We start from the raw sequence: 27426 nt of genomic DNA, 5'->3' as shown, positions 1-27426 counted from the left end.
GTGGCCAGGGCACCACCCTAGACTTCACAGGAATATTTTATGAAACACACGCTGCATGCCAGATACCTTCCTAAGAATCCAAAACACCGTGGCTTCCAGAACACAGGAGAGCCCCGTAGATTGTGGACAAGGGACCCGGATTTGTGGACGCACGAAGGATTCTGACCCCGTCCCCCAGGAAAGGGGCTGTTCTAAGCCCAGGTCGGAAGATCAAGTCTGGAGTTTAAAAATAATAAAGTGGGGTAGTTCATTGTAGGAGGTCCACAAAGAGAGAGCAGGAAATGACTGCACAGCTTCCCTGGAAGTTGGCTGCCAATCAAAATCCAAATACGGAGGAAGGGTTTCCTGGGGCGGCGGCAGGTGCTCCTGGGTTGTGGAGGCTGGAACGGCAGCACCAGAGCTCTGGGCAGACTCATGACTGGAGCAAGGGCTGGGGAGCCTGGCAGCTCCTGGGCCTCCGCTGAAGCCAGGGCGCCGGCAGGGAGACCACTGGAAGGGCCAAGTGCAGAGGAGACAAGTGCTGGAGTCCCAGTGCCAAGGAATTTCTTTTAGAATGGGAGCAGAGGGGTCGGCACTGTGGCCTAGTGGGCTAACCCGCTGCCTGCGGTGCCGGCATCCCATATGGGCACTGGTTCAAGTCCCGGCTGCTCCTCTTCTGATCCAGCTCCCTGCTATGGCCTAGGAAAGCAGTAGAAGATGGCCCAGATGCTTGGGCCTCTGCACCTGTGAGGGGACGCAGAAGAAGCTCCTGGCTCCTGGCTTCAGATCGGCTGAGCTCCTACCGTTGGGGCCATTTGGGGATTGAATCAGCAGATGGAAGACCTTTCTGTCTGTCCCTCTCTCTGTCTGTAAGTCTGCCTCTCAAATAAATAAATAAATCTTTAAAAAAAAAAAAAAAACAGAAGGGGAGCAGGAAGAGGCTCCAGCCTGAGGTTAGGAGCACCTGAAAGGTGTCCCACAGAGCAAGTGCCCAAGACCTTGTGCAGGGCCTGGGAATACTGAGGTAGACCAGATGCCAGGAGCTCACATCTCCTGGAAGTGTGGCTTAAGAAACCTAAAATGACAAAATGTGGCAGTGAGGACCGGGGGACATGTAATAAGTGTACTACTCGGTTTTTGTTGCTATAAGCACATACGTGAGACAGAACAAGAAAAACAAACAAATTATTAGTTCACAGTTTCAGAGGCTGAAAATTCAAACCATGCGGCACAGACCCTGGCGAGGGCCCCGTGGCAGGTGACGGAAACGCAAGCAGCAGGAGGGGCTCACATCTCCATCCCAGGAGGCAGGAAGTGACCCGGGGGTCAGGCTCAGGCTTTTGTAGCCAGTGTGACCAGGGCCACGCCTCCAGTGATCTGAGGACTGCCCCCTGGGCCACACTGCCTCCCAGCGTCACCACGCCAGGGCCCCACCCCCCAACACGTGGACCAAGGAGACAAACCACGTCTGGACCATGGCAACAAGCATTGCACTCCTACCACCTGGGAGACCCCATCGTAACCATATACGGTGTCGCTTCTTGGCCTTTTGGCTAAGATCAAGTGTAGTACCATCTATGGTGTCAGTATTATTAATCCCATTTTATTATTTATTTGAGAGGAAGAGTCACAGACAGAGGGAGAGAGAGAGAGAGAGAAAGAGAGAGAGAGAGAGGTCTTCCATCTGCTGGTTCACTCCCCAGGTCGCCACAACAGCCAGAGCTGAGCTGATCCAATGCCAGGAGCCAGGAGCTTCTTCTGGGTCCTCCATGACAGTGCAGGGGACCAAGCACGGGGGGCCTTTCTAATCTTCTCAGTGTGCCCACCTCCCTCCATTCTGCCGACACTGACCCAGACCAAAACCCCTGCCTCCTGGACTTGACCTCTTGGGTCTCACTTGTCAGGAGTCCACTGCAGGAGCGACATGCCAGGGCCCAAGGGTGAGTTGTCAGGAGTCCACTGCAGGAGCGACATGCCAGGGCCCAAGGGTGAGTTAGCGACAGCTTTGCATCGGATGCAGCAAAATCATAGGCCCAAAATCATAGGTGCTGGCGTCCCACATGGGCGCCAGTTCAAGCAAGTCCTGGCTGCTCCACTTCTGATCCAGCTCCCTGCTAATGCACCTGGGGGAGCAGCAGAGGATGGCCCAAGTGCTTGGGCCCCTGCACCCACATGGGAGACCTGGAAGAGTCTTCTGGCTCTTGGCTTCAGACTGGCCCAGCCCCGGCCATTTGGGGAGTGAATAGGCAGACAGAAGATTTTGCTGTCTCTGTCTCTCCTCTCCCTCTCTGTAACTCTGGCTTTCGAATAAATAAGTTAAAAAAAAAAAAAAAAAAAGGACAAAAGAGTCATATTATATAAACATCCCATGCAAATCAAGAATAAAAATCCAATCTAGGGGCTGGCATTGAGGCTCAGGGAGTTATGCCGCTGTTTGTAACGCTGTGCCAATTCCAGTCCCAGCTGCTCCACTTCCAGTCCAGCTCCCTGCTAATGCACCTGGGAAAGTAGTGGAAGATGGCCCAAGTGCTTGGGTCCCTGCACCCACATGGGAGACCTGGCCCAGGCCCAGGCCATTTGGGGAGTGAACCAGCAGTAGGAAGATTTTTTTTTTCTCTCTCTCTCTCTCTCTTTCCATTTCTCTGCCTTTCAAATAAATAATAAATCTTTTTTAAAAAATCCAACCTGGCCGGCGCCACAGCTCAATAGGCTAATCCTCTGCCTGCAGTGCCAGCACACCGGGTTCTAGTCCCGGTCGGGGCACCGGATTCTGTCCTGGTTGCCCCTCTTCCAGCCCAGCTCTCTGCTGTGGCCCAGGAGTGCAGTGGAGGATGGCCCAAGTCCTTAGGCCCTGCACCCACATGGGAGACCAGGAGAAGAACCTGGCTCCTGGCTTCGGATCAGCGTGGTGCGCCAGCCGCAGCGGCCATTGGAGGGTGAACCAAGGGTAAAGGAAGACCTTTCTCTCTGTCTCTCTCACTGTCCACTCTGCCTGTCAAAAAATAAATAAATAAATCCAACCTAATAAGGAGATGACCAAATGATAATTATGCATAAACTCATAGAGTACATATAGGATAATGAGCCTTTGGAAGATGTCCAGCCTCATCAGGTTTCATCCTTAAATCAATGAGTTCCTGTTTCCTACCAATCTGCTCGTCAGAGGTTTGAAACGTGAGTAGCATTTGGTGTTGGTGAGGATGTGGAAAACGAGCGTGTCGCACACTCTGGGTGGCAGCTGGGTTTAGTGACTGTTTTGTAAGATACTTGGCGATATCTATCAAAAATTGTGTTAAGATTTATTGATTGATTTTTAAAGAGTTACAGAGAGAGAAAAAGAGAGAGGGAACTTGCATCCTCTGGTTCACTCCCCCAGCCCCCAGATGGCTGCAATGGCCAGGACTGGGCCAGGCAGGAGCCAGGAGCTTCATCAGGATCTCCCGCGTGGGTGCAGGGGCCCAAGCACTTGGGCCATCTCCCCCTGCTTTCCCAGACACACTAGCAGGGAGCTGGATGGGAAGTGGAGCAGCAGAGGTGCAGGCGTCACAGGTGGCAGCTGCACCTGCTACGCCACGGCGCCAGTCCCTCCATCAGAATCTTGAAGTGCCAATTTGCTGAGTCTACACTTTTTGACGTTTAGGATCCTGCAATCCAAGATACTCAGACATGTGTACAAAGAGGATCATGGCAGCTTCATTATAATTAAAAATGTTAAGCAGCCAAAATGATCATAAATAGGGAACAGTTAAGGGGAAAAGCCAGTGCAATTTGTTAATAGTATGATCCCATTTAGGAGGGAAAAACGTTTGCATGCGTGTATCCACCTACGTCCAGAGAGGCACAGAAAGCTCTAGAAGAACTGAAAGGGGCTGACCATGTTCCCTCGGGCACAGGGGGTCGCAGAGACGTTGCTTGGTTGGTTTTAACGAAGGACAGCTTGACAAGAATAAAAGGGATGGACTGGACAGGGCGTTGCTGTCAGCCAGTCTGGGCATAAAATCCTGCCTCAGGCGCTTACCTCTTAAGTGGCCTTGGACAAAGAACTTCCCTGTCGCTCAGTCCCCCTGCCTATAAACTGGGAATCACGGTCCCTCCTGCCTGGGATCGCGACGGGAAAGGGTGGCACCTCATAGGTGCCAGGCGTGGACTACTGGGCGCATCCGCAGAGCGCGAGGATTTTCGGTGCTTTTGATAGCGGAAGAACCCACCTGTTCTGCCGAGAACCCCGGGCTGATAAGCTTGGTCTCCCATTGTCTTGTGAGACCCTGAGCCAGGTCTCTGGAGAGCAGAGGTGCGGGTCCCCGCCCCGTGAATGGCCTTGGAGTTGTGAGCATGGGAGTGGCCGGCGGCGGTGTTAAGACCACCAGGACCAAACTGTGTCCCTTCATGAAGCCGTCCTTTGCAAAGGCAGTCACGTCCCTGGGCTTTTCGCGAAGTCTCTGGGAGCCCCATGGAGGGAGTAGCGCTGTCCCCGTGTCCCTTACGGAAAGAAAACCCAGGGGCCAGGCGTGGTGGCACAGGAGACCTCTCCCTGCCTTTCTTTTCCCAGGGAGCCCTAGCCAGCCCCCTCCCTCACCGGAGCTCACTTGTGGAGAGCTGCATTCATTCAACCCCACCCCACCCCAGATAGGCGTCCGTTGCGGGCCAGACTCTGCTCTGGGTTCTGGGGACCGAGCAGGGAGGGAAGCACACAGCCTCTTGGCGCTCCCAGGGAGCCTGGGAAAGCCCTGGGCCCCAGGCCTGCTGCGGGTGTCCCCTGCAGCTGCTTCCTCCCTGCGAGGTAATCAGGGGCCCTGCAGAAGCTCCAGGCCCACCAGGCTCCCCCACCCCCACCCCGGGACAGGCAGGCCCGTGCTCGCCCGGGACTGACCTCACTCTCGCCTTCACTCCGCAGGGGGGACTGGCTGCTGAGCTTCGTGTACCGCACGTCCTCCGTGCAGCTCCACGTCGCCGGCCTGCAGCCCGTGCAGCTGCAGGACAGGCGGATGGAGAACATAGACCTGACCTCCATGGTGAGCAGTGACCCGTCTTTCCCAGGGTGGCTTGCCCCACCTACCCCGGGCCCTGGACACAGTGGTCCTGGCCCATCCTGGCCTGCAGGGGAGGGGAGGGGGGAAGGGGGTGGTCATAGGGATTTCCCTGGCGGGGTAGCCCCTATCTAGCTGGCCCCTGCGCCGTGTGGGGCTTTGTCCCGACGCCTTGACACCTGCCATCACTGATCACATAACCCCCAGGGCAGGCACTGTTGTCCCCGTTTCACAGGTTAGGAAAGTTCCCCTCTCACAGCTGTCAGGACTGGATTTGGACCTCTCGGTGCCACATAGACACCCCCACTTCAGTGCTCCCCCAGGACTCTCCCCCCACCTTATTCCTCCTGGAAGTAATCAGAGCGAGCAGAGGATACAGGCGGAGGGCCCAGGCTAGACCAATGGCAGGAGCACCTGGCAGGGAAAGGCCAGTGGTTTGTGTAAAAGGGGGGCCCCCGGGGCCCCAGCCCAGACCTTCCATGGCCGTCCGAGGGCAGAGTCTGCAATCAGCATGTTACATTGGTATTTATTTATTTAAATATTTATTTTTATTTATTTGAAAGAATTACAGAGAGAAGTAGAGACACAGAAAGAGAGGTCTTCCATCCACTGGTTCACTCCCCAGATGGCTGCAATGGCCGGAGCTGCACCAATCTGAAGCCAGGGGCCAGGAGCTTCTTCTGGGTCTCCCATGTGGGTGCAGGGGCCCAAGCACCTGGGCCATCTTCTACTGCTTTCCCAGGCCATAGCAGAGAGCTGGATCGGAAGTGGAGGGACTCGAACCGGCGCCCATCTGGGATGCCAGCATTTCAGGCCAGGGCTTTAACCCGCTGCACCACAGCGCCGGCCCCTGTGTTTGTTTGTTTATTTATTTATTTATTTATTTATTCTCATTTTGCTTGAAAGGCAGAGAGGCGGAGAGAGATTTCCCATCCTCCTCTTCCCTCCCCTAAATGCCTGCACCAGCCCGGGGTTGGCCACGCTGAAGCCAGGTGCTGGAGTTCAGCCTCGGTCTCCCTCCCATGGGGGCGGCAGGGGCTGCAGCCGTCACTGCTGCCCCCGGGTGTGCATTAGCAGGACGGAATCGGGAGCTGGAGCTGGGCCCAAGCCCGGGCACTCTGACGCGGAGCGGGGCCCGGCCGCAGGCAGCGTCTGAACTGCCCAGCCGGTGCACGCCTGAGTCTGCATCTTATCTCTTCTTTTTTTTAAGATTTATTTACTTTATTTGAAAGTCAGAGTTAAACAGAGAGAGGAGAGGCAGAAGAGAGAGAGAGAGAGAGAGAGAGAGAGGTCTTCCATCTGCTGGTTCACTCCCCAATTGGCCACAACGGCTGGAGCTGTGCCGATCCAAAGCCAGGGGCCAGGAGCTCCTTCTGGATCTCCCACAGGGGTGCAGGGGCCCAAGGACTTGGCCCATCCTCCACTGCTTTCCCAGGCCACAGCAGAGAGCTGGATCGGAAGTGGAGCAGCAGGGACTCAAACCAGCGCCCTTATGGGATGCCGGCGCTACAGGCCAGGGCGTCAACCCACTGCACCACAGCTCCGGTCCCTGCATTTTATTTCTTTAAAGAGTTTATTTTGTTTTATTTGAAAGAGTTAAAAAGAAAGGGAGAGACAGAGATCTTCCATCTGCTGGTCTACTCCTAGGATGGCCCCGTCCGAGTCTCCCACATGAGTGCAGGGACCCAAGCACTTGGGCCATCGTCCACTGCCTTCCCAGGTGCATTAGCAGGGAGCTGGATCCGAAGCAGAGCAGCGGGGACTGGAACCAGAGCTCCAGTAGCGGATGCTGGCATTGTAAGCAGTGGCTTAACCAGCTGCACCTGCCCCTACACGCCTCCTCGCTGACAGGAGGTGGGGCTAAAAGGCACGCACTTAAAAAGATTTTCACTGGGGATGGAGGGAGACGGGGCCTGCCTGGACAGCTTCCGCCAACCCAGTCTGAGTTTCTGGATCCCCTAAAGATGCCTGTCCACCGGCCCCAGGCCTCTCACGGGGAGGTTCGGGCGTGGTGTTGTCTGTGCCCGGCTCTGCCCTAAGCCTTTTACAGTCCTCCATATCCCCATTGCACAGATGAGAAACCAAGGCTGCAGGATGCGGGGGCGGGGGGGGGGGGGGCTTGCCAGGATCACACCACACCCCTGGGATCTGGCAGAGCGGGACTCAAAGCTAGATCTGAAGCCAAGGGACATAGCCCCGGCTCCGGTAGATCCCCAGGTCGGGGAGGGCCACAGGCACACTGCAGCCAGGGAAACCCTGGCCGTGCCAGGGGCCTGGGACCACGCCCACTTTGGTGGCCAGTTGCTACCTTGTCAGCTGCTGTCTTTCAAGTACTGGCACCCGATTTCCGTGTGACACTTTGAGTGGCACCATCCTGCGTGACAGCAGATAGACCCGAGCCATCCCCCGATGCCTGTTAAGACTCCTGCGCTCTGGGGGGCCCTGCCCCACCCCCACCCCCCATCAGTGCACTGGATGGCAGATGAACCTGGGCCCCACGACCCGCCCCCAGCACCAGCACCAGCCCGGAGACTTGACTGATGGGCACACGGGGGCATTCCAGCACAGATGAGCTGAGACCAGAACTTGAGCCGGTGCAGCTGTCCCTGAAGCTCGCCGGCCACCTCCCTGCCACCATGGGGCAGCCTCCCCGGGGCTCTCCTGTCCTCCTTTGCAATGAAACCTTCGCCTTCCGCCCTGCGCCTGTCTGCACCTGCCTGTGCTGGGGAGAGAGGTCTGAGCCCAGGGGCCCCTCAGGCACCACCCGAGGCCGAGCTCTCCCAGGGCTGGGTGCCCGAGTTCCTCTTCTGAAAAGTGCTAATGGTTTTCCATGTAGAGAACAGACTTTAGGAGCAGCCCTGGATTCGGATCCGCTGATGGGTTCTGCCTGTGTGGCCTTGTCCCAGTCACTTGACCTCTCGGTGGTTAGCAGCCCCCACCTGTCAGTGGAGTGTGGCCCCAAAGCCCCTTGGCTACTGTGTTCACAGGACCTACTGTGTGCGGGGCATTGTCTCTATTACAGTGAGGCCCAGGGTATCCAGTCAGGCCCCTGCTTCTCGCGTACCTGTGCACCCCCACAAAAACATGGGGTGTCCTTGTCTTTGAGGATGGGTGGGTGCTTCTGAGCTCCTGGCACCTTGCAGCCCGCTCTGCCTGTGGGACACAGGAAGGGTTGAGCGATGGAACTGGTGGCTGTTGGCTGGGCTGCAGAGAGGCAGGAGCCCCGGGGAGGGCTGGCTCCGTCCACGGGCCCTGGGCCTCACCCACTGTGCTCCTGCAGGTCAGCGGCCACCTGGACTATGCCAAGCAGATGGACGACATCCTGAAGGCCGTGGGCGTGCGCACCAGGCCGGGCTGGGGTGAGAAGGGGCTCTTGCTGGCCCCCAGCAGCCTGCCCCACTCTGCCACTGCCTCGGCCAGTGGGATCAGCCACCAGGATGGAAAATCAAAGGGTCCTGAAGCTGGAGACACTCCCAGTGACCCCAGCCAAGCACCGGCGCCAGTGGGCCTGCACCAGTCTGGAGGGGACTCCCTGCCTGCTGCCGCCAGCCCCTGTATCTGCAGCCACGGCGTGGAAAGCAACCCACTGGGCTGTCCCAACTGTGCCCAGGAGACCCAGGGGCCCTGCCCAGGGCTGCACTGACCCCGGCACACCTGAGACGCCCTCGCGGATTGCTACAGCAGCTGTTTCTTAACCACTTGTTCCCATCCCCCCACCCCACTGGGAGCTGTGACAGTGCAGATTCCCGCACGTACCTTCCCTAGGTTGAAGGAAGGAACTGGAATTGGGGGGAAGGGAGCTTTGGGAGCCAACATTCCCTCCCGGGGGCAGCAAGGCCTGGGACCTGCGTGGTGAGCCCAGCGCAGTGCAGAGCTCCGGGCCTCCAACCCTGCCTGAGGCTCCCTGTCCAACAGGTCCCATCGGGCGGGCCGGAGGACCATCTGGGAGACGCCCACGCTGCCTGTCCCTGGCCTCGGGGAAGCCAGCTGTCTGTGTATCCTCCCACTCACACTCCAGGGCTGCCACCAGCCTGGGCCCTGCTGATGGCACCTGCAGAGCAGGGCAAGTGCAAAAGAGACAGCTTCCCCTCTCTGCTCTTAGAAGATCCGATCTGATCTGCCATGCACAGCCTGTGCACTGCACAACTACATGAACAGCAGTCACACAGATGCGAATGGTACCCTCCGAAGTTGTGCGACACGGTGGCCCCAGCTATCGGTGAAACAGAGCATGGCGAAGAAATGCTGGGTCAGCGCTCAATGTGGCTGGGACCTGGGCCCGGGGACAACAGTGGGTTACACAGGAGACAGGGACAAGGATGATAACCACAGTGAATCACAATAAAGCTGTGTATCTAGCAGGGCCTGAGGACTTAGCCTTCCACTTGACCTTCACAACCTTATTTGACCTTTTCTTCTCCCTTGGAAGCTCTGAGGCTCAGGGGAGCTGCTGAGTACAGGTCATAAGCTGGTCAGGGCAGAGCCGACTGAACCGCAGTCACCGGGGCTCCGGAGCCCGGGTTCTCAGCAGGCGCAGCCACGGGAGCCTTCCTCCCACTGTCCCCCACACACCTCCCCCGTTGTGCAGATGGGGAAACCGAGGCCAGGCAGAAGTACAGACGGGGCGGGGGTGGAGGGGGGCACAGCAGCAGAGTCGCGCAGGACAGGAACTGGGCTGCTGTGTGTGTTTGTTCATTCAACAGCTGCACAACTCCTGCTGCTGTTGGCCCCAGGCGGCTCACGTCACGTGGGGGACAAGGGGCCCTGAGAAAGGAAGTGCTTTTGCGGGGCTCCCGAAAGCCAATGGGGGCAGAGTCGGAACCAGGACGCCTGTGCCAGGGTCTGTTCCCACCCACCAGCTGCTTTCTTGAGCCCTGAGTGGCCTTGGGTCGAATCCAGTGCACACCGCACTCACCGTGTCAGCTCCTGTTTATTGAGAGTGCCCTTGAGAAGGCCTGGGGGCACAGGGGACCCCAGCAAGCACCGTGGCTCCACTGCAGCCAGCGGCCAGAGCCGGGGTTAAATCTGATCAGCACCAAGGAGAGTGCCGGGCCAGGGCCAGGGAGCCCTAGGACGGAGTCGGTGGGATCTGGTTGGGGAGCTTCCAGAAAAAGTTTGGGCTGAAAAGAAACTTATTGTGGATGAATCATGGGGAGCAAGAGGGCTCTGTCCCCTCCAAAAGGAATGAGGCCCCTGTGCCAGACTCCACCTGCCTGCCTGCGGCCCGCTCCACACCAGGGCCTGCGCCTCTGCAGCCCCCGCCCCTGGTCCCACACTTGACGCCAGCGGAGGCCAGGAGGCAGGGGGCCAGGGGCTGGTTTGATCCCTTTCCAAGTCCAAGGGAGCCCTGGGTGGAGAACAACCTATCGCTGACCACTGAGCACTCTGCATGCGTGGTCCTAATCCCCGGTCAACCCGACGAGGTAGGCAGCATCACCCTGTTTTACACATGTGATAACTGGGACTCCGGCGATGGAACCCGAGCCAGGCCCCGGAGCTGGTACGCGGCAATGCAGAGGCTCAGCCGTGCGCCTGCCTGGCTCCCGGGCTGCCACGCACATCCTGGGAGCTGGCAGATCTCACACCAAACTGCTGCAGGTCCTTTTCCAGGCTAAGGGGCCTCTAAGCCAGCACATCCCAGGCTGGACGTGTGCACAGCTCACCGGGGGCCTTGTGAACAAGCATGCTGGTCCAGCAGGTGTGCAGGTTTTTAACAAACTCCCTGGAGGTGACAATGATGTCAGTGGCCCACGGGCTGAATAAGAACAGGCCCAGCACTGACCCCTGTCCACATATGGAGGGGCCCCCCTCCCATGCAGCCTCCAAATGGGCAAAGGACGGGCGTGTCATCCTATTCGGAGCCCAGAGGTCCTTCTGCCCAACCCCCAGAGCCTTTTCACAATCCTCAACACCAACCACAACAATGGAACCCTCTGCAGATACCTCCATCCAAGCCAGCTCTCCTCCCTCTGGGCAGAGGGCCTGGAGCTCAGAGGGCTCCCAGGAGACCTGGAGCCTCCTGGTCTTAGCCAAGAGCTGGTGCAAGGCCTCAAAGCTTGGTCCCGCCGGCTCCAGCTCCCTGCCGGCCAGCAGAAAGCCGCGGTCAGTTCGTGGGGGTGCCAAGTGGATGCCGCCGCTCTGGCTCCGTGGGATCAGTATCGGAGACATTGACGGCAGCGGGCCTGGCAGGCGGTAGCGCGTCCCTGGTGGCCTCTCCGGGTAGCAGCAGCTGCGCCCTGAGCCGCAGGCCCGCGGAGCCACCGGAACCCAAGTCGGAGTCTGAGTCCGAGTCTCGCGGCAGCGGCAGCGGTACCACGTGCTGCAGGCTCAAGCCTGGCCGCGCACCGCTGTGGGAGGTGCGCATGGACGGGGAGGCGCGGCTGGCCTGTTGCTCCCGCGGACAGCGCGGGCAAGGCAGGAACCTGCCCAGGGCCCGCTTGAAGTCCTGCATGAAGAGCGGGTAGATGATGGGGTTCATGGTGCTGTTACAGTAACCCAGCCACGTGAGGGTGTCGAAGAGGCTGGCAGAGATGCAGTCACACACAGCCTGGGGGGAGGGGAGGAGGGACATGTCATGCCCAGGCCAGGCCAGGGCCAGGGACGCAGACTGCCCCCATGGAACAGACGCAAATCCGTGTCCCGTGAGAGCCAGCGCAGCCGGCTCCCTCCCCTACCTGCCCCTGCTCTGGCGTTACCTGGACGATGTTGGCCATGAAGAAGGGCAGCCAGGTCACAAAGAACATGCCCAGCAGGACGCCCAGCGTCAGGCTGGCCTTCAGCGCCTTCCTGCTGTGCTTGGTGGCCAGACGCCTGCTGTCAGCTGACTCCACCCCCGAGCGTGGGGTCCTGGGTACCTGCGGAAGGAAAGCTGTGGGAGCCGGCTGAGGAGCCCCACTTGGACCCTGAGCCCGGCCACAGGCTGTGCCTCGACCCTGGTTCTAGGCTGAGCCCTCGTACCTGCAATAAACGGATCCTGCATCCCTGAGTGAGCCCCAGCTGGAGTCCTAGACTGCGGCCTGGCCCCGACTCCAGACCCCGGCTGCAGACCAAGCCCTGACATTGACAATAAACTAAGCCCTGACCGTGGTCCCAGACTGAACCCTGACATTTACCAGAGAGCCCTCCGCAGCCAAGGTCTGGAACCCAGATGGAGCCCTGATCCTGGTCCATGCTAAGCCCTTACCCCAGAGAGACCGTGCCCTGATCCTGAGTCTCACCCAGAGTCTCACAAGATGCTCCAGGGACACAGTGGAGCAGAGGCGCTCTACCCACACACAACCAGGTGGGCCTTCCTTGGGGCACCGGCATCCCGTATCAGTGCTGGTTCATGCCCCAGCTGCTCCACTTCCAATACAGCTCCCGGCCAATGCACCTAGGAAGGCAGTGGATAATGGCCCAGGTGCTTGGGCCCCTGCTACCCACGTGGGAGACCAGATAGAGCTCCAGAAGCTTGGCTTTGGCCTGGCCAGCCCTGGACATTGCAGTCATCTGGGAAGTGAAGCAGCAGGTAGCAGATTTCTCTCCCTCCCTTCCTCCCTCCTCTCCCCCACCCTGTGCCTCTTAAATAAGTAAATCTCAAGAAAAGACCTCCATCCCTGGAAAAACCACCCCCAACACAAGCCAGCACACATCACAAGGAGCCCCGCCGCTTCTGTCACCTGCAACACAGGAATCAGTTACCGCTGAATGGCACTCAAGATTGAGGGCAGCTGCTGTCCAGGGCTTAGTGACTTCTCTTCCCGTTTGGGGATAATGGTTTTTTGCCTGTTCAATTACCTCCTCCTCCTCCACAAAACAGAAGCGCTTTTCTTGAGAATGTGTGAGCAAAGCAAATGTTTGCAATTAAAGCTCTTATAGATTACTAGGAGTGCAAGTGGCTTCTGCATTTTACAACTCTGTTACGCCGTGGCCTGGCAAGCACCTCCATTCTCAGCATAGGGTGCAAGAGGGGAGGGCGGAGGGGGAAGGAAAAGAAAGAGATTGCTCCCCAGCAGCCACCAAGGGTCATGGGCACAGCGAGGTAAGGCTTGACCTTGAAGCCAACAACCAATAGGCTCAAACATTCAAAGGCCTTCTGCACTGGACCATCCTGTAGCCCAGTGTTTTTTTTTTATTGTTTTTCACTTTATGAGTCCTTTGAAAATGTAATGAAACCTACAAAAATCTCTTACCAGGAAATAGAAGCATGTAACATACAAAAGGAAAAATAATTTTTTTCATATATTTTCAGAGGGTTCCAAGACCCCTGGAAACGTCCAGGTTTCCACTCGGGAAGCTCGAGGGGTCCCTGATGGCTCCAAGCTGTGTGCTGTGATCAATCAGGTTTTCACGGGTCGGATTCACACAGAGGGAGACCCGCCTGCACTTAGAATTTATGTATTGCCAGTGTGCAATGGTGTGCATAGTTCTTCACGAACTAAGCAAAGGGGGTGTGTGCTGCCTGGGCACGTGCCTGGGCCTTGGAGCCAGGGATCTGCCTTGCACCTGCTAAACTGCAAGACAGCCCAGCTTAGTTCTTGAAGCAGCCAGAGGTGGGCTGGGTACAAGGAGATGAAGTCAGAGGGAGGCAATCAGACTCCCAGGCAACCTTTCACAGATGGAAAGAGGGTGGAGGAGGCAAAAACAAGATGTGTCAGCCCCAGGGAGCACTGAAGCCAGCGGCCCCCACCCTGCTCTTGCACACGGGCCTCTTTCCAAGCCCACTTCTCCCTCCCTGCCTCCTCCCAGCTTCCAGAGTCAGTGTCTTGTCCATGGTGCTGAAACCCGGCTACCTGTTATCTGTCCACACAGGAGTGGGGGTGCCCGGAGCACGTGGTAACTCCTACCCCTCAATGTGTTCACCCAGATGAAATCTGAAGTCTCAAGAACAGGGGGCCAGCTCTGCAGCACAGTGAGTGAGGCTGTTGCTTGGGATGCAGGCATCCCATAACCAGCTACTCCACTTTCCCATCCAGCTCCCTGCCAATGCACCTGGGAAAGCTGCAGCAGATGACCCAAGTGCTCAGGTCCCTGCCACCCACATGGCAGACCAGGATGGAGTTCCTGGCTCCTGGCTTCAACTTGGCCCAGCTCTGGCATTGCAGCCATTTGGGGAGTGAACCTGCAGATAGAAGATCTTTCTCTGTCTCCCCTCTCTGTCACTCTACTTGTCAAATAAATAGATCTTTTTTTAAAAAAAAACCCAAATATCAAGAAGAAAGTCACACAAGAGAAACCTAGAAGAGGACCTTGCTGTCTCCCCATCTTGGTGGGGCAGCTTGGTACCAAGGCGAAAGCTGGGCTTTGAAGACAGGTGCTCTGGCTTCAGATCATGCTTTACCACCAGCCCACTCTGTAGTCTTAACAGAGCCTCTGTTTCCCTGTCTGTAAAATGGGAGGAATGAACACAGTTTACAGTCGCAGTGAGGCCATGGGTAGACTGCAAGGTGCAGGGCCTGGAGCAGGTGCTGAACCCTTGGCAACCGTAACACTGACTCCGTGATGTGTGTGTGCCGCTGTGGTGGCTGAGCACCCCGGGGCCCTGTGCTCCTGCCAGCAGCTCCGGCCTGCCCAGAGTAGCACCGACTGCAGGACAGACGCCTGCCTGACCTTGCAGTAGCCCAGGTCTGCCATGCTGTCTCCCTCTCCACACCCACCAGACAAGAGTCTGCTGAAGTCTGGCCCGAGCCAGTAGGGGAGAGGGAGGGGACTCGCTCGCTCTTCTCTCTCCTCTTCTACTTCTCTCTCCTCCAGAGTGGACTCTGCATGGCATCTGCAGCCCCTGTGGTCAGCCTGGAGGAGGAGGCTCCTGTGACCTGCAGGGCCTTAGACTGCTGCCATCTGATGGGGACAGGCAGTGTGAGGAGGGAGAGACACACAGCAACCCCCGACCCCTGTGACCTCGGCAGGGGAGGCAGGCGTCAGTCCTGCTCTCGTCAGAGCTCTGGGGCGTGGGGGAGCTGAAGCTCGTGAGCAGAGATCTTGGGGACAGAGGAGGAGCAAAGCGGAGCTGTACCCCTCTAGTGTTCCCTGGTACAGCCCTGGGTCTCCTTTTCTCTTCTCTTCCAAAGAGCTGTCAAGAACACAGTCAAGAGGCCGGCGCTGTGGCATAGTGGGCTGAGCCTCCACGGCGCCGGTGTCCCATTTGGGCACCAGTTCATGTCCCAGTTGCTCCTCTTCCGATCCAGCTCTCTGCTAATGCATCTGGGAAAGCAGTAGGAGATGGCCCAAGTCCTTGGGCCCCTGCACCTGCATGGGAGACCCAGAGGAAGCTTCTGGCTCCTGACTTCAGATCAGCCCAGCTTCGGCCATTGTGTCCATTTGGGGAGTGAACCAGAGGATGGAAGACCTCCCTCTCTCTCTCTCTCTCTCTCTCTCTCTCTCTAACTCTGCCTCTCAAATAAATAGTAAAATCTTTACAAAAAAGAAAGTAAAAAGGAGCCTGGGGCTCAGAGAGGGGCAGGACCTTCCCCCGTCCCAGCACAGGGCCCCTTACCAAATCCTCTGTCGGCACGATCACCCCCATTACTGAACTACTACGCATCAGCACTCGGTCTTCACTAAGCCCCTCGAGCCCTCAGGGAGGTAGGTGTTATTAGCCCCATTTTACAGAGGAGGTGACCGAGGCTCGGAGAGGGACAATGAGCCACACAGTAGGGAAGCGCCAGACTGGAGATTCAGTCCTTTCTGGCCCCAGACACTGCATTTTCCCACTTCACCAAGCAGCTTTCATGTTCAGGGATGGCACCCATGGGTCACAGTTAAGGGGGGGGGGAGTTGTTATAGAAAGCCCACCCCTCTCACCAAGGGGCCCTGGTGGTACAGACAACAACAGCCTGAATGTCCATGAACCACACAGAGATTCTGAAAGAACATCGGGTTGGATGGAAAGAGCGCCAGGACCTATTACCAAGGGGCGGTGACGGCTGCAAAGCCAAAGACGCATCGCACCTGCGCTCCCTTCCATGTCGACACAAACGTGTAAACACGTAGAAAAGAGGACTGGGAGGGATGGAGTTTGTCCTAACAGTTTAAATGCCACTTGGGACAACTGCATCTAAGATCGGAGTGCCTGGGTTTGAGTCCCAGCTCTGTGCCAGTTTCCTGGTAACGCAGTCCCTGGGAGGTGGCAGGTGATGGCTCAAGTACTCGGGTCCCTGTCACCCACATGGGAGACCCAGATGGAGTTCCAGGCTCCTGGCTTCAGCCCAGCCCTGCAGCAGATAAGCTCGCTCCTCTCTCTCTCTCTCTCTCTCTCTCTCATTCTCTCTCTCTCTCTCTCTCATCATCATCATTTTTTAAACTTAAAAAAATAAAAAGGACTGAAGACATACTCCAACTTCATGCTTAGTCCTGGGAACAGAAGGTGCCACGACAGAACCCAGGAGGTCTTTTACCTTATTTGTGGATTTTTAATTTTATTTATTTATTTTTAAAATTTTTCTATCTATTTGAAAGTCAGAGCCACAGAGAGACAGGGAGAAACAGAGAAGAGAGATCTATCTGCTGATTCACTCCCCAGTGGCTTCAATGGGCAGAGCCGGGCCAGGCTGAAGCCAGGAGCCAGGAGCTTCATCTGGGTCCCCCACATGGGAGCAGGGGCCCAAACACTTGGGCCATCCTCTGCTGCCTTCCCCAGGCCACCAGCAGGGAACTGGATTGGAAGTGGAACAGTCAGGATGTGAACCAGCACCCGTATGCGATGCTAGCATTGCAGGAGGCAGCATTACCCACTATACCACAGCGCTGGCCCCTGGATTTTGATGTTAAAGGCTGCTCATGTATTCCCATGTGTAACTCACAATTTTTCAATCACTCAATCATAGTGTGAAAGTTATAAGACAAACCCTGGAACCAGACTGCCTGGTTTTGAGTCCTGGCTCTGTACCTCAGTGTTCCCTTCTGAGAAATGGCAATCAAAGTTAACATCTCCCGCACAGGATGGTATAGAGGATTAAATGAGATAATATGCAAGGAGCGATAAGAACAGTGCCTAGGCACAGGAAATACCGCCTCAGTCTTAGCCATTGGGGTGCTGCTTTGTGTTTGCAGTGTCTTCTGCTATTTTTAATGTTTATTTTTATTTCCTCTAAAGGCAGAGCCAGAGAGCGAGAGCGAGAGAGAGACTCTTCCATCCACTGATGCACTCCTCAAATGATCTCAAGACAGACAAGGATGAAGCACGCAGAAGCCAGGGGCCAGGACCTCCATCCAGGCCTCCCATGGGTGGCAGAGGCCAAGCAGCTGAGCCCATCTGCTGCCTCCCGGGTGCTTCAGCAGGAAGCCGGGTCAGAAGCGGAAGAGCCAGGACTCGAGCCCAGCACTCCAGCATGGGCTGTGGGCCTCCCAAGGGGAAGCTCAGCCCCGCTGTGCCACAGCACCAGCCGCTGGCTCTGCCTCTGATGGCGACGATGGCGCCGGCCACCATGATGAGATGTTCCCCTGGAAAGGAAAGGTGCAAATGAATGAGCGCCCCAGAAGCGCACACTGACCACCGACAGGGAAGGTGACAGGCAGGGCTTGTGTTGAGCACCTGCTATGTGCCTGCACTCTGTGTCTCATCTCATGGGCTCTAAACAAATATTACCCCAGGGCACAGGGAGGTGAAATGATTTATGCAGGTCGTCCAGCTGGGACAGAAAACAGGCAAGATCTGAACCACGGCCAGTGCATCCCCAGGGGCCCGCCCCAACCCTGGCTGCACCCCAGGCCACCCTCTGGGAGCAGCAGCCCCAGTGCCTGCTCCGCACGGCCCCCGCCAGCCCCTCCCAGCTCTGCCCCCTCCACCCCCTCGCAGGTATTTCTGGAATCACAGCCTGGGGGAGGGGGCAGAGATGGAGGGGAAGGTGGATGACAGATGGATGCATGCCTTGCTGGGGTGCAAGGGGGAAAGAGGTGAGGCGGGAGAGGGGGAGGGGGGTTGCTGAAGAAGAGAACAGGCAGGGAGAGGAAGTGGAGGAGGGGAAAGAGGAGGGGGAGAGGGGAGAGGAAGGCCAAGACTGCGGCCCACAGAGACACAGCGATGCTGGGGAGCAGGGGAGAGGCCGAGGAGGCAGGGGGTCACCCAGCGGGGTCCCTCGTCCCTGAGTTAAGCTGAGCGCCCTGGGGCGCCAACACGGTCTCCAGTGCTGCCCAACACGGCCCTGGGCCCTCCAGAATCACTCAAGGCTGAGCACCACTGCAGTCTGGGCACCTGCCTTCCACACACACACACACATGCACACGCGTGCACACATGGACACACACATGGACACATGTGTGCACACACATGGACACACACACACCGCCTGCCCCTGGCCCTCCCTGCAGCCCCTGCCAGCTCTCCAAGCAGGAACCCTTTCTCCCAGCCCCCGGGGCTGCCGGGAAGGCCTGCTGGACACCATGGAGTCAGCCAGAGGGCCAGTTTTCAAGCCCCGGAACATGGAGGGGACAGCAGGACGGTGGAAATGCTCACAGCTCACCAGCTCCCATGCGCTCAACGCCAGAGGAACAGTGCCTCCCAGAACCCAGTGCCTCATGGAACACAGTGCCCCCAGATCCCAGTGCCCCCCGGATCCCAGTGCCCCCCGGATCCCAGTGCCCCCCAGATCCCAGTGCCCCCAGAACCCAGTGCTTCCCAGATCCCAGTGCTTCCCGGAACCTAGTGCCCCCCAGATCCCAGTGCCCCCGGAACCCAGTGTTTCCCAGAACCTAGTGCCCCCCAGATCCCAGTGCCCCCCAGATCCCAGTGCCCCCCAGATCCCAGTGCCCCCAGAACCCAGTGCTTCCCAGATCCCAGTGCTTCCCAGAACCTAGTGCCCCCCAGATCCCAGTGCCCCCGGAACCCAGTGTTTCCCAGAACCTAGTGCCCCCCAGATCCCAGTGCCCCCGGAACCCAGTGTTTCCCGGAACCTAGTGCCTCCCAGAACCCAGTGCCTCCCAGATCCCAGTGCCTCCCAGAACCCAGTGCCTCCCGGAACCCAGTGCTTCCTGGATCCCAGTGTCCTCCAGATCCCAGTGCCCTCTGGATCCCAGTGCCTCCTGGATCCCAGTGCCCCCGGACCCCAGTGCCCCCCGAATCCCAGTGCCTCCTGGATCCCAGTGCCTCCCAGAACCCAGAAGGGCCCTGTTCCCACCCTGGGGAGACTGCACCGGAGCAAGGGGGCTGAGACCCCCCTCTCCTGTGCTACTCATTCCCCTGCGGTTGTTCAGGTCCTGAGGGGAGCAGAGAGCGCCCTAGGCTGGGGTGGAGGGTAGCGGTCCTGACCCAGGTGACGGGAGCAGAGGCCAATTCCCCAAATGCAGGGCGCACTGCAGGCCCCAGGGCACAGGTGCGCAGAAGGCCTGCATCCCAGCCAGGTGCTGTGGGGGCTGGGCCTGGGGTGGGCCTGACACCGCCACATCCAACCACAAAGCCGGACAATGCAAGCTGCACTGCTGGCTTGAGAGGCCCCAGGCCCTCCTGCCAAGCCCACTCCCTGCTGCTTTTAGGGCTCACTGCGACTCTCTGCTTAAACACATGCATAGTAAACCGTAGATTCTGAACGGGCACTAGCGAGGCTTCTCTCATTAGGCTCTGTAACCCTCATGACAACGGCGTCTTAGGCTCATGACGTCTTAGTGCCCCTGATGACAACAGGTGCCGAGAGGGCAGGACCTGGCCCGTCTGGTTCATCACCATGTCCACAGCTCCTGCACACAGTAGGCACTCAGCACTGAACAGAGCAAATACATTCATGCAATAGAACACTTGGGACCCACCACTCACTAGCAGGAGCCCTGAAGGGGGGGCGGCCATGTGAACGGGGTCGGGGGGACCCCAGGCTCTCTGGAGCGCTGTGTTCATTTCACTCCTCCCACAACAACGCAGGGAGCACCTGCCACCTGCCAGGCACTACTTCAGATAGCAGTAAACAAAAAGACAAGTTCTGCCCATCACAGACCCTGTAACCTCTGACCAGCAGGAAGTAAGTGCTCAATCAACAAATGCTTAAGTGGCTATGCCTAACATAAGTGTTGCTGAAAAAATAACTCAGGAGAGGAGGACTGGAGGCGCTGGGGAGGGGCGGCAGCTGCTACTCTGGATGGAGAGAAGGAAGCGATGTGGGCAAGAGGGAGCAGGGGTAGAGATGTGAGGAAGACACTCCAGGGAGCAGGTGCAGCACGTGCCAAAGTCCTGGGGTTGCAGTGCGCCCGGTCTGTTCCAGGAGTAGCAGGGAAATGAAGAGCAAGGGAGGCAGGAAGCGACTGGACTCACACTCTACAGCGGTCGCCCCCGCACCTGCCACTCGTGTGCAAAGTTGAGAGTCGGGGTGTGACTGCAATACACGAGGCTCGGCTGCCTGCCGTGGGGCTCAGCCCTGAGGGTCACTGTAGAAAGATGAGAGGTTCTGAAGGTGGAGACCAGAAGGTGGGTTGGGGAGTGTGGGAAAAAAAAGAGAGGCCTCCAGGCTGCCCACAGGGAAGCCTGCAGGGGGCTGGGGCTGGGGCGCGTTTGGTGAGCGGCAGGCTGGAAGCCATCAGCTGGGTGTGGGCAGTGACCTCAGTAACCCAAGATGAGATCACGAAGGGAGCGCCTGTGGAAAACAAGAGGGGAGTTCCAAGGACAGCGGCTCAGAAGTACAGGGCCACGCGGCGTCCCCAGGCACAGGCAGCACCAGCTCAGACCAAGGCACTGAACGGAACCCTGGGCAAACTACCTCCCTTCTTGCTGAACCTCTGCTTCCCTGGCCACCGAATGGGACGATGGCAGTGCTCGCCTTGACAGCTGTTTGCAGGAGTGAGCTTAGTGTGATGCCTGGTGCACAGGGAGCACTCAAGGAGTGTGGGGCCCGGGAGACCCCTCCCCAGGTTCTGAGGCCACGTCCCAGGCAGTAGGAGCTGACTAGACTCAGACCCTGGGGACCCTGCCCTGTGCCACTCTGACCTCACCCAGACCAGCCGACTCACATCCTAGTCCCTCGAGACTGTGGGAGCTAAACAGACAAACCGCAAAAGCAGGGAGTCACAGAGTGAGGACGGGGGTCTGGACAGTTCTCTTCTAGATCCGCTGATGTCAACAGGAAGTCTGCCATGGATGCAACCGAGCCTTTGCCGTCCCCTATGCCCCGCCCAGAGCAAGCAGACCCCAGGCTCCGGCACTGCGGCCACCCGGAGCAGCACTGCGGCCGCGCTGTCTCCACCTGCATCGAAGCCGGTTTGTGGTGGCCTTTGTGCTAAGGACACGGATTTCCCAGTGACGGGATCTTTCACGAAGGCTGAGCGTGGGGATCTTCAACAAGTCCGTGGAAGCTGTGTATTATGAAGAAACTGAGCACAGATTCCAAAATGCTTCGTGTGGGATGGGCGTTGGGCAAAGCAGCTGCCATCACCACTTGAGATGTCTGCACCCCACGTGGGCGGAGCACGGGATTCGAGTCCCGGCTCTCCACTGCCAACACAGCTTCCCGCTAATGCAAACCCCGGGAGGCAGCAAGTCTTAGCTCAAGAATTTCAGTCCCCGCCACCCACGAGGGAGACCTGGATTGAGTTCTGGGCTTCTGGTCTTGGCCTGGCCTGGCCCTGGCTGTTGCAGGCATATGGGCAGCAACCCAGAGGATGGAAGATCTCTGTCTCTCTTTCAAATAAAATGAAAATAATTTTTTTAAAAAAAGGTGAAATGTTTCTGTGGAGCTCGTATGTGGCAGAGCGGGTTAATCCACCGCCTGCGATGCCGGCATCCGACCTTGGAGGACAGGTCCAAGTCCCAACCACTCCCCTGCCAATCCAGCTCCCTGATAACTGAGGCTGGGTTCGTGGTGGCCTTCGATTGCGGGACGGACACACCTGCCACCCATGTGGGGGACTCAGATGGAGCTCCTGGCTCCTGGCTTTGGCCTGGCCCAGCCCCGGCCTTTGAGGCCATTTGGGGATTGATTGAATCAGTGGATAGAAGCTCTCCTTCCCTCTCTACCTGTCCTTCTCCGTCACTGCTTTTTTCCGTCACTGCTTTTTTTTAAACAGGCAGAGTGGACAGTGAGAGACAGAGAGACAGAGAGAAAGGTCTTCCTTTACCATTGGTTCACCCCAAAATGGCCACTGCGGCCGGCGCATCATGCTGATCCGAAGCCAGGAGCCAGGTGCTTCTCCTGGTCTCCCATGCAGGTGCAGGGCCCAAGGACCTGGGCCATCCTCCACTGCCTTCCCGGGCCATAGCAGAGAGCTGGACTGGAAGAGGAGCAACCGGGACAGAATCCGGCGCCCCCACCGGGACTAGAACCCGGTGTGCCGGCACCGTAGGCAGAGGATTAGCCTAGTGAGCCACGGCGCCAGCCATCACTGCCTTTTAAATAAATAAAATGTTTTTGCACCAAAAACAACTTATCTTTAAATCACATTTTCCAGTAACTTTGGAAGTGCCTTCATACATTTGAGGGATGCATGGGCCTAGGGGTGGAGAGGTGGTACGGCAGGCATCCCCAGGGGTTCCAGACTACGTAAAGTCTCTTATAAGTCCCCCAGAGAGTGTGCAGACAGCCATGGCAGCCATCCCACCACTAGAGAAGCAAGCCAGGGACACAGCCACCCCCTGAGACTCAAGAATGTCTGGGCTGGGGGGAGCACAGGCTGGGCAGTAGAGCCACCTGCGCCCTCCTCACTGGGGGACCAGGTGCAGCTCTGGGCCTCCAGCCGGGCTGCCACAAGCTGCTACTCTGAGGGGCTGTGAGAGGGCCATGAGCCTTTTTCCCCTGGGTCACCAGTCACCCCTTAGCCCTCAGGAGCCTCCCCGACCCAAACGAGCCTGGAGAGCCCAGCTGGGACCTTCCCCGTGGCCTGTGACCCAAGCCTGCGGGGCCCAGTTGCCATCAGCCCACACCCCCACCCCTCGGGGCGGACAACAGGACACAAGCCCAGCTCAGCCTGGTGGCAAGGGCAGCCACTCCTCTTACAGACACGCCAAGGCCTTGGGCCAAGAGCACCCGCCCATTCACGAGTAAGCACCAGGTACCTACTGCACACAGTGGGCATCAAAACTGGCCTAGATACACCTAGAGTTTATGGTCAAGTCGGGGAGACAGAATGAACAAGGCAACAAATCAGATGGAGGGGCCAGCGCTGTGGCGCAGTGGGTTAAGCTTGTGATGCCAGCATGTCTGTGGGCGCCAGTTTGAGTCCCTGCTGCTCCACTTCCCATCCAGCTCCCTGCTAATGCTCCTGGGAAATCAGCAGAAGATGGCCCAGATGCCTAGGTCCCTGCACCCATGTGGGAGACCCAGAAGAAGCTCCAGGCTCCTGGCTTCAGCCTGGCCCAGCCCCAGCCATGGCTGCCACTTGGGGAACGAACCAGCAGATGAAAGATCTCTCTCTTTGCCTCTCCCTCTCTGTCTGTAACTCTGCCTTTCAGATAAATAAATGAAGCTTTTTAAAAACAAATTAGATGAAGAACAACAGGGAAGTGGGTGTGCAGGGGTCTGCAGGTGCTCAGGGACAGCCTCTGGGAAGACAGGTGAGCCGGGAAGGAGTCAAGTGCAGCTGTGGGGCACAGCGCGCCAGGCAGAGAGGAGAGCAGGTGCAAAGACCCCCGCACAGAAGCGAGCCGCGTGCCCTCCAGGAACTGTCTTAGGGCCACAGGAAGAGGGGCGAGAAGGGAGGTGAAGTGGGGGAGGTTGGCGGGGCTGGACCCCCACAGGCCTGCTGCTTATCTCCAGCCCCTGTAGGGTCTGAAGCTGGAACAACACAACCCCCTACCACCACCTTTTTTTTTTTTTTTTTTTTCATAATTGCTCTGGCTCCCGTTCAGAAATCAGAGAGCAGTGGATCTGAAGCGGAAGCAGGGAGCCAGCAGAAGTCTATGCAAGACCCCCAGGTACGAAATGCACATGGCTTAATGAGGAGGTGGTAATGGAGACAGCACCCACTTAGGCGGTGGCACCAGCAGGCCTGGCTAATGAGCAGCACCAGCGTGAGGGAGAAAACTCTGGAGCGCCTGCCAGTGCCATTGACCGTGAGGGGGATGCTAGGGGAGGAGCACACGGGGGAGGAGCCCGCTCTAATTCCGCTGCACCTGTTAATGTAGGAGAAGCCGGGCCACCCCCCACCCCGCCCTGATGGAGCTGTCCTGTGGGCAGAGAGGCAATGAGTCAGGGCTTCAGAAGGGCGGGGCAGTGCCAGACACGGCCAGAGTTTGGATAGTGAGAGAGACAGAGAGGAAGGTCTTCCTTTTTGCCGTTGGTTCACCCTCCAATGGCCGCTGCGGCCGGCGCATCGCGCTGATCCGAAGCCAGGAGCCAGGTGCTTCTCCTGATCTCCCATGGGGTGCAGGGCCCAAGGACTTGAGCCATCCTCCACTGCCTTCCCGGGCCATAGCAGAGAGCTGGCCTGGAAGAGGGGCAACCGGGATAGAATCCGGCGCCCCAACCGGGACTAGAACCTGGTGTGCCGGCGCCGCAAGGCGGAGGATTAGCCTGTTAAGCCACGGCGCCGGCCCAGAGTTTACTAAGTAGGGGATGCCCAGGGGGTCGCCCGGCGGCTGGCTGCTCATTCCTGTCCCGCCCACAAGCCCTCCCCGGGTACCTGCAGTGTCTCCGAGGCGTGGCCCGCGGTGCCGGTGCCCGTGGTGAGGCAGGCCACCTGCAGGGCCTGCCTGCGGGCAGCCAGCAGGATCCTGCAGTAGGTGAAGCAGATGGCACCGGACGGCAGGAAGAAGGTGAGGCCCGACGCCACGAGGACGAAGGGCAGGCTGGCCAAGAAGCGGCACTGGCCCGGGGCAGGCGCGCGCACGTGGCCCAGCTCGTGCCAGCCCAGCAGCAGGGGCAGGAAGGAGGCGAGCGCGGCGAGGCTCCAGGCGCCCAGCACGAGGGCCAGGGCGCGCGCCGGCGTCATGCGCAGCTTGTAGCGCAGCGGCGACAGGATGAGTAGGTAGCGGTCCAGGCTGATGAGGCCGAGGTTGAGGATGGAGGCGCTGCAGCACATCACGTCGAAGGCGGCCCAGAGCAGGCAGAGGCTGCGCGCCAGCACCCAGCGCCCGTACAGCGCGTTCAGCATGGCGGGCGGCATCACCACCAGCCCCACCATCAGGTCCGACGTGAACAGCGACACCAGGAAGAAGTTGGACGTGTTGCGCAGCGCCGGCTGCGTGCAGATGAGCGCGATCAGCAGCGAATTGGCCGCCGCCGTCAGCGCGATGACCACGCACAGCGCGGCCGCCGCCCAGCCGCTGCCCGCCGCGGCCGCCGGCGGCCCCGACCCCCACACCGGGGTGCTGCTGTTGGCAGGGCCGGGCTCTGGGACCATGGGGACGCGGCTGAGGGGACGAGGACGTGTCAGGGTGCAGAGCAGAGGCGGGATGGGCACAGACACCACCACCCCACACACACCAGGTTAGCAGGTGGGATGGGGTGGGGGTGGGGCGCTAGGTCAAAGGGCAGCGACCAGAGGAAGACTGAGAGGGATCCCGGGGACGCCTTCGGGGTGGGGGCAGGAACACCTGGAGCAAAGGATGGGAAGTTTGGGGAGGGGCACCTGATAAGCCACGTCCCCTCTAAGGGGAGAGGCGGAAAGTTAGGAGGTTGGAGGGGCTCCATCGGTTGCAGCAGAGACCCCCGGATGCCGTGGACGGGAGATGGAGGAGGGGGCGCCTGGCCTGGGGCAGAGCCCGGGGTGGGGGGTGGAAGCAGGAGGGGAACGCGGTGGGCGGGCGTGGGAGGCACCGGGTGGAGAGCTGGAGCGCTCGGGGCCGCTAGGTGATGGCCTGGGGGTGGAAGCGAGGTCCCCGGCGTGGAGGGCGCAGAGGCACCCCCGGGATCGGGCGCACGCGGCCCCTGCAGCGCGCGGGAGGGCGCCGGGCCGGGCAGGCCCCGTGGGGCTAGAAGGGCACCCCTCCCGCCCGGCCGCCCGGCCGCCGGCGCGCCTCCCGCCCGCGCTCCGTACCTGGGCGCTCCGCACTGCTCCGCGGCCGGCGACTGCGGCAGGCGCCGCGGGGCTGCGAGAGGAAGCCGCGGCGCGGGCCGGCTGGCCGGGGGCAGCGGAGCCCGGGAGGCGCTGCGAGGGGGCGCGGAGGAGCTGGCGGTGCTGCCCGGAGCGCGCGGTCCCCGGCGCGGAGCGTGCGCCCCGCCCCTCGGTGGGCGGGGAGAGCCGAACCCCAGCTTCGCCTGCTAGCGGGGGTCCCAAACCCCAGGCCCGAGAACGGGAGATCGGGAGATCGGAGCGCCCCAGCTGCACCGGGTCGCCTCCCTGGCGGTGGCAGCTGCCACACCCCCGTACGCCCCTCCCCAAGCCCTACGTGAGAACCGCACAGGAGACCTGGTTCTCACCAAGACTGCTCCCCAGCAGGAGTCTTCCCACTCGCGCAGGGTCACGAGGAGCCAGTTGGGAAATACTGGGCAAAACACTTAACACCATCTGGGCCTCAGTTGCTGATCTACAAAATGGGTTAATAGTTCCTCACCCACCCCAGGTCTTGTGAGCAGAAACATTCCGGGCACTCAGGAGGAGGTGCCTGACTTGTGGGCTCCCAACCGGGGGCCTGGGTGTCTCCTGGTCTGTTTGAAGTGGGATGTGCTCCCCTGGGTGTCACCATCATGTATCTCTCTCCCTCTTGCTGAGAAGGGCACCTACCCTCCTGCCAGACCAATTCTATGCATTGCATCCCCTCCACAAAGCCGTACTGAGCACCTGCTGCGTGGCAGGCCCCGTAAGGACACGGCAGCAACAAAGGCAAAAATTCGGGACGGTGCTGTGGCCCAGGAGGTGAAGCCGCCGCCTGCAATGCTGGCACTGGTTGGCGTCCCAGCTGCTCCTCTTCCAATCCAGCTCTCTGCTGTGGCCTGGGAAAGCAGTAGAAGATGGCCCAAGTGCTGGGGCCCCTGCACCTGTGTGGGAGACCTGGAAGAAGCTCCTGGCTTCGGATTGGCCCAGCTCTGGCCGTTGCAGCCATTTGGGGAAGTGAACCAGCAGATGGAAAATGCTCGCTCGCTTGCTCTCTCTCTCTCTCTCTCTCTCTAACTAACCCTACAGGCCCCACCCCCACCCCAAGCTGCTATCCCACCCCCAGACACCAGACCCCACCCCTGGGAGATTGCTGCAATGCCCCAGGCCCAAGTCCAGACTGAGAGCCAGAGAGCCCTGCCCCGGGTTTCCCTGCTCCACTGCTTAGCACCCTGAGGACTTCAGGCCGGCAGCCCTGGGGAGCCAGTGCTGTGGCTCAGTGGGTAAAGCTGCTGCCTGCGGCACCAGCATTCCATCTGATCACTGGGATGAGTTCCAGCCGCTCCACTCTGACCCAGCTCCCTGCTAAAGTGCCTGGGAAAGTAGCAGAGGACGGCCCAAGTGCTTGGGCCCCTGCACCCACGCGAGAGACCCGGAAGAAGCTCCTGGCTCCTGGATTCAGATCAGTCCAGCTCTGGCTGCTGCAGCCATTTAGGGAGTGAACAAGTGGACGGAAGACCTTTCTTTCTGTCTCTGCTTCTATCTGAACTCTACTTCT

The 27426-nt window shown here is 59.0% G+C and overlaps 2 protein-coding genes and 1 pseudogene across 4 annotated transcripts in view; 2 read left to right on the top strand and 1 right to left on the bottom strand.

Annotated features, from left to right (window-relative positions):
- Nucleotides 1-9366, top strand: part of TMCO4 (transmembrane and coiled-coil domains 4) — a 100863-nt gene extending 91497 nt beyond the window's left edge. For 2 of the 3 annotated variants that reach the window (XM_062190543.1, XM_062190544.1), the window contains exons 14-15: nucleotides 4874-4991; nucleotides 8287-9366. In XM_062190543.1, coding sequence (XP_062046527.1) covers nucleotides 4874-4991; nucleotides 8287-8649 — 481 coding nt within the window. In that variant the 3' untranslated portion in view covers nucleotides 8650-9366. The remainder of the gene's footprint in view (nucleotides 1-4873; nucleotides 4992-8286) is intronic. The other variant, XM_062190545.1, reaches the window with a different exon arrangement.
- On the top strand, nucleotides 1513-1594 carry LOC133761225 (U2 spliceosomal RNA; annotated as a pseudogene).
- Nucleotides 9367-10494: 1128 nt separating the features above from the next.
- Nucleotides 10495-25235, bottom strand: HTR6 (5-hydroxytryptamine receptor 6). Its single transcript, XM_062193127.1, has 3 exons — nucleotides 24516-25235; nucleotides 11702-11860; nucleotides 10495-11553 (listed from the first exon to the last, which is right to left on the bottom strand). Exons 1-3 carry the CDS (start codon nucleotides 25233-25235, stop codon nucleotides 11110-11112), a joined length of 1323 nt encoding a protein of 440 aa, XP_062049111.1. The 3' UTR covers nucleotides 10495-11109.
- Nucleotides 25236-27426: the final 2191 nt, after the last annotated feature.

This window comes from Lepus europaeus, chromosome 5 (genome assembly GCF_033115175.1).
Source record: "Lepus europaeus isolate LE1 chromosome 5, mLepTim1.pri, whole genome shotgun sequence".
In the NCBI taxonomy this organism is placed as follows: domain Eukaryota; kingdom Metazoa; phylum Chordata; class Mammalia; order Lagomorpha; family Leporidae; genus Lepus; species Lepus europaeus.
Note: the sequence above shows the minus strand (reverse complement) of the source record. Positions and strands in the feature narration are given on the sequence as shown.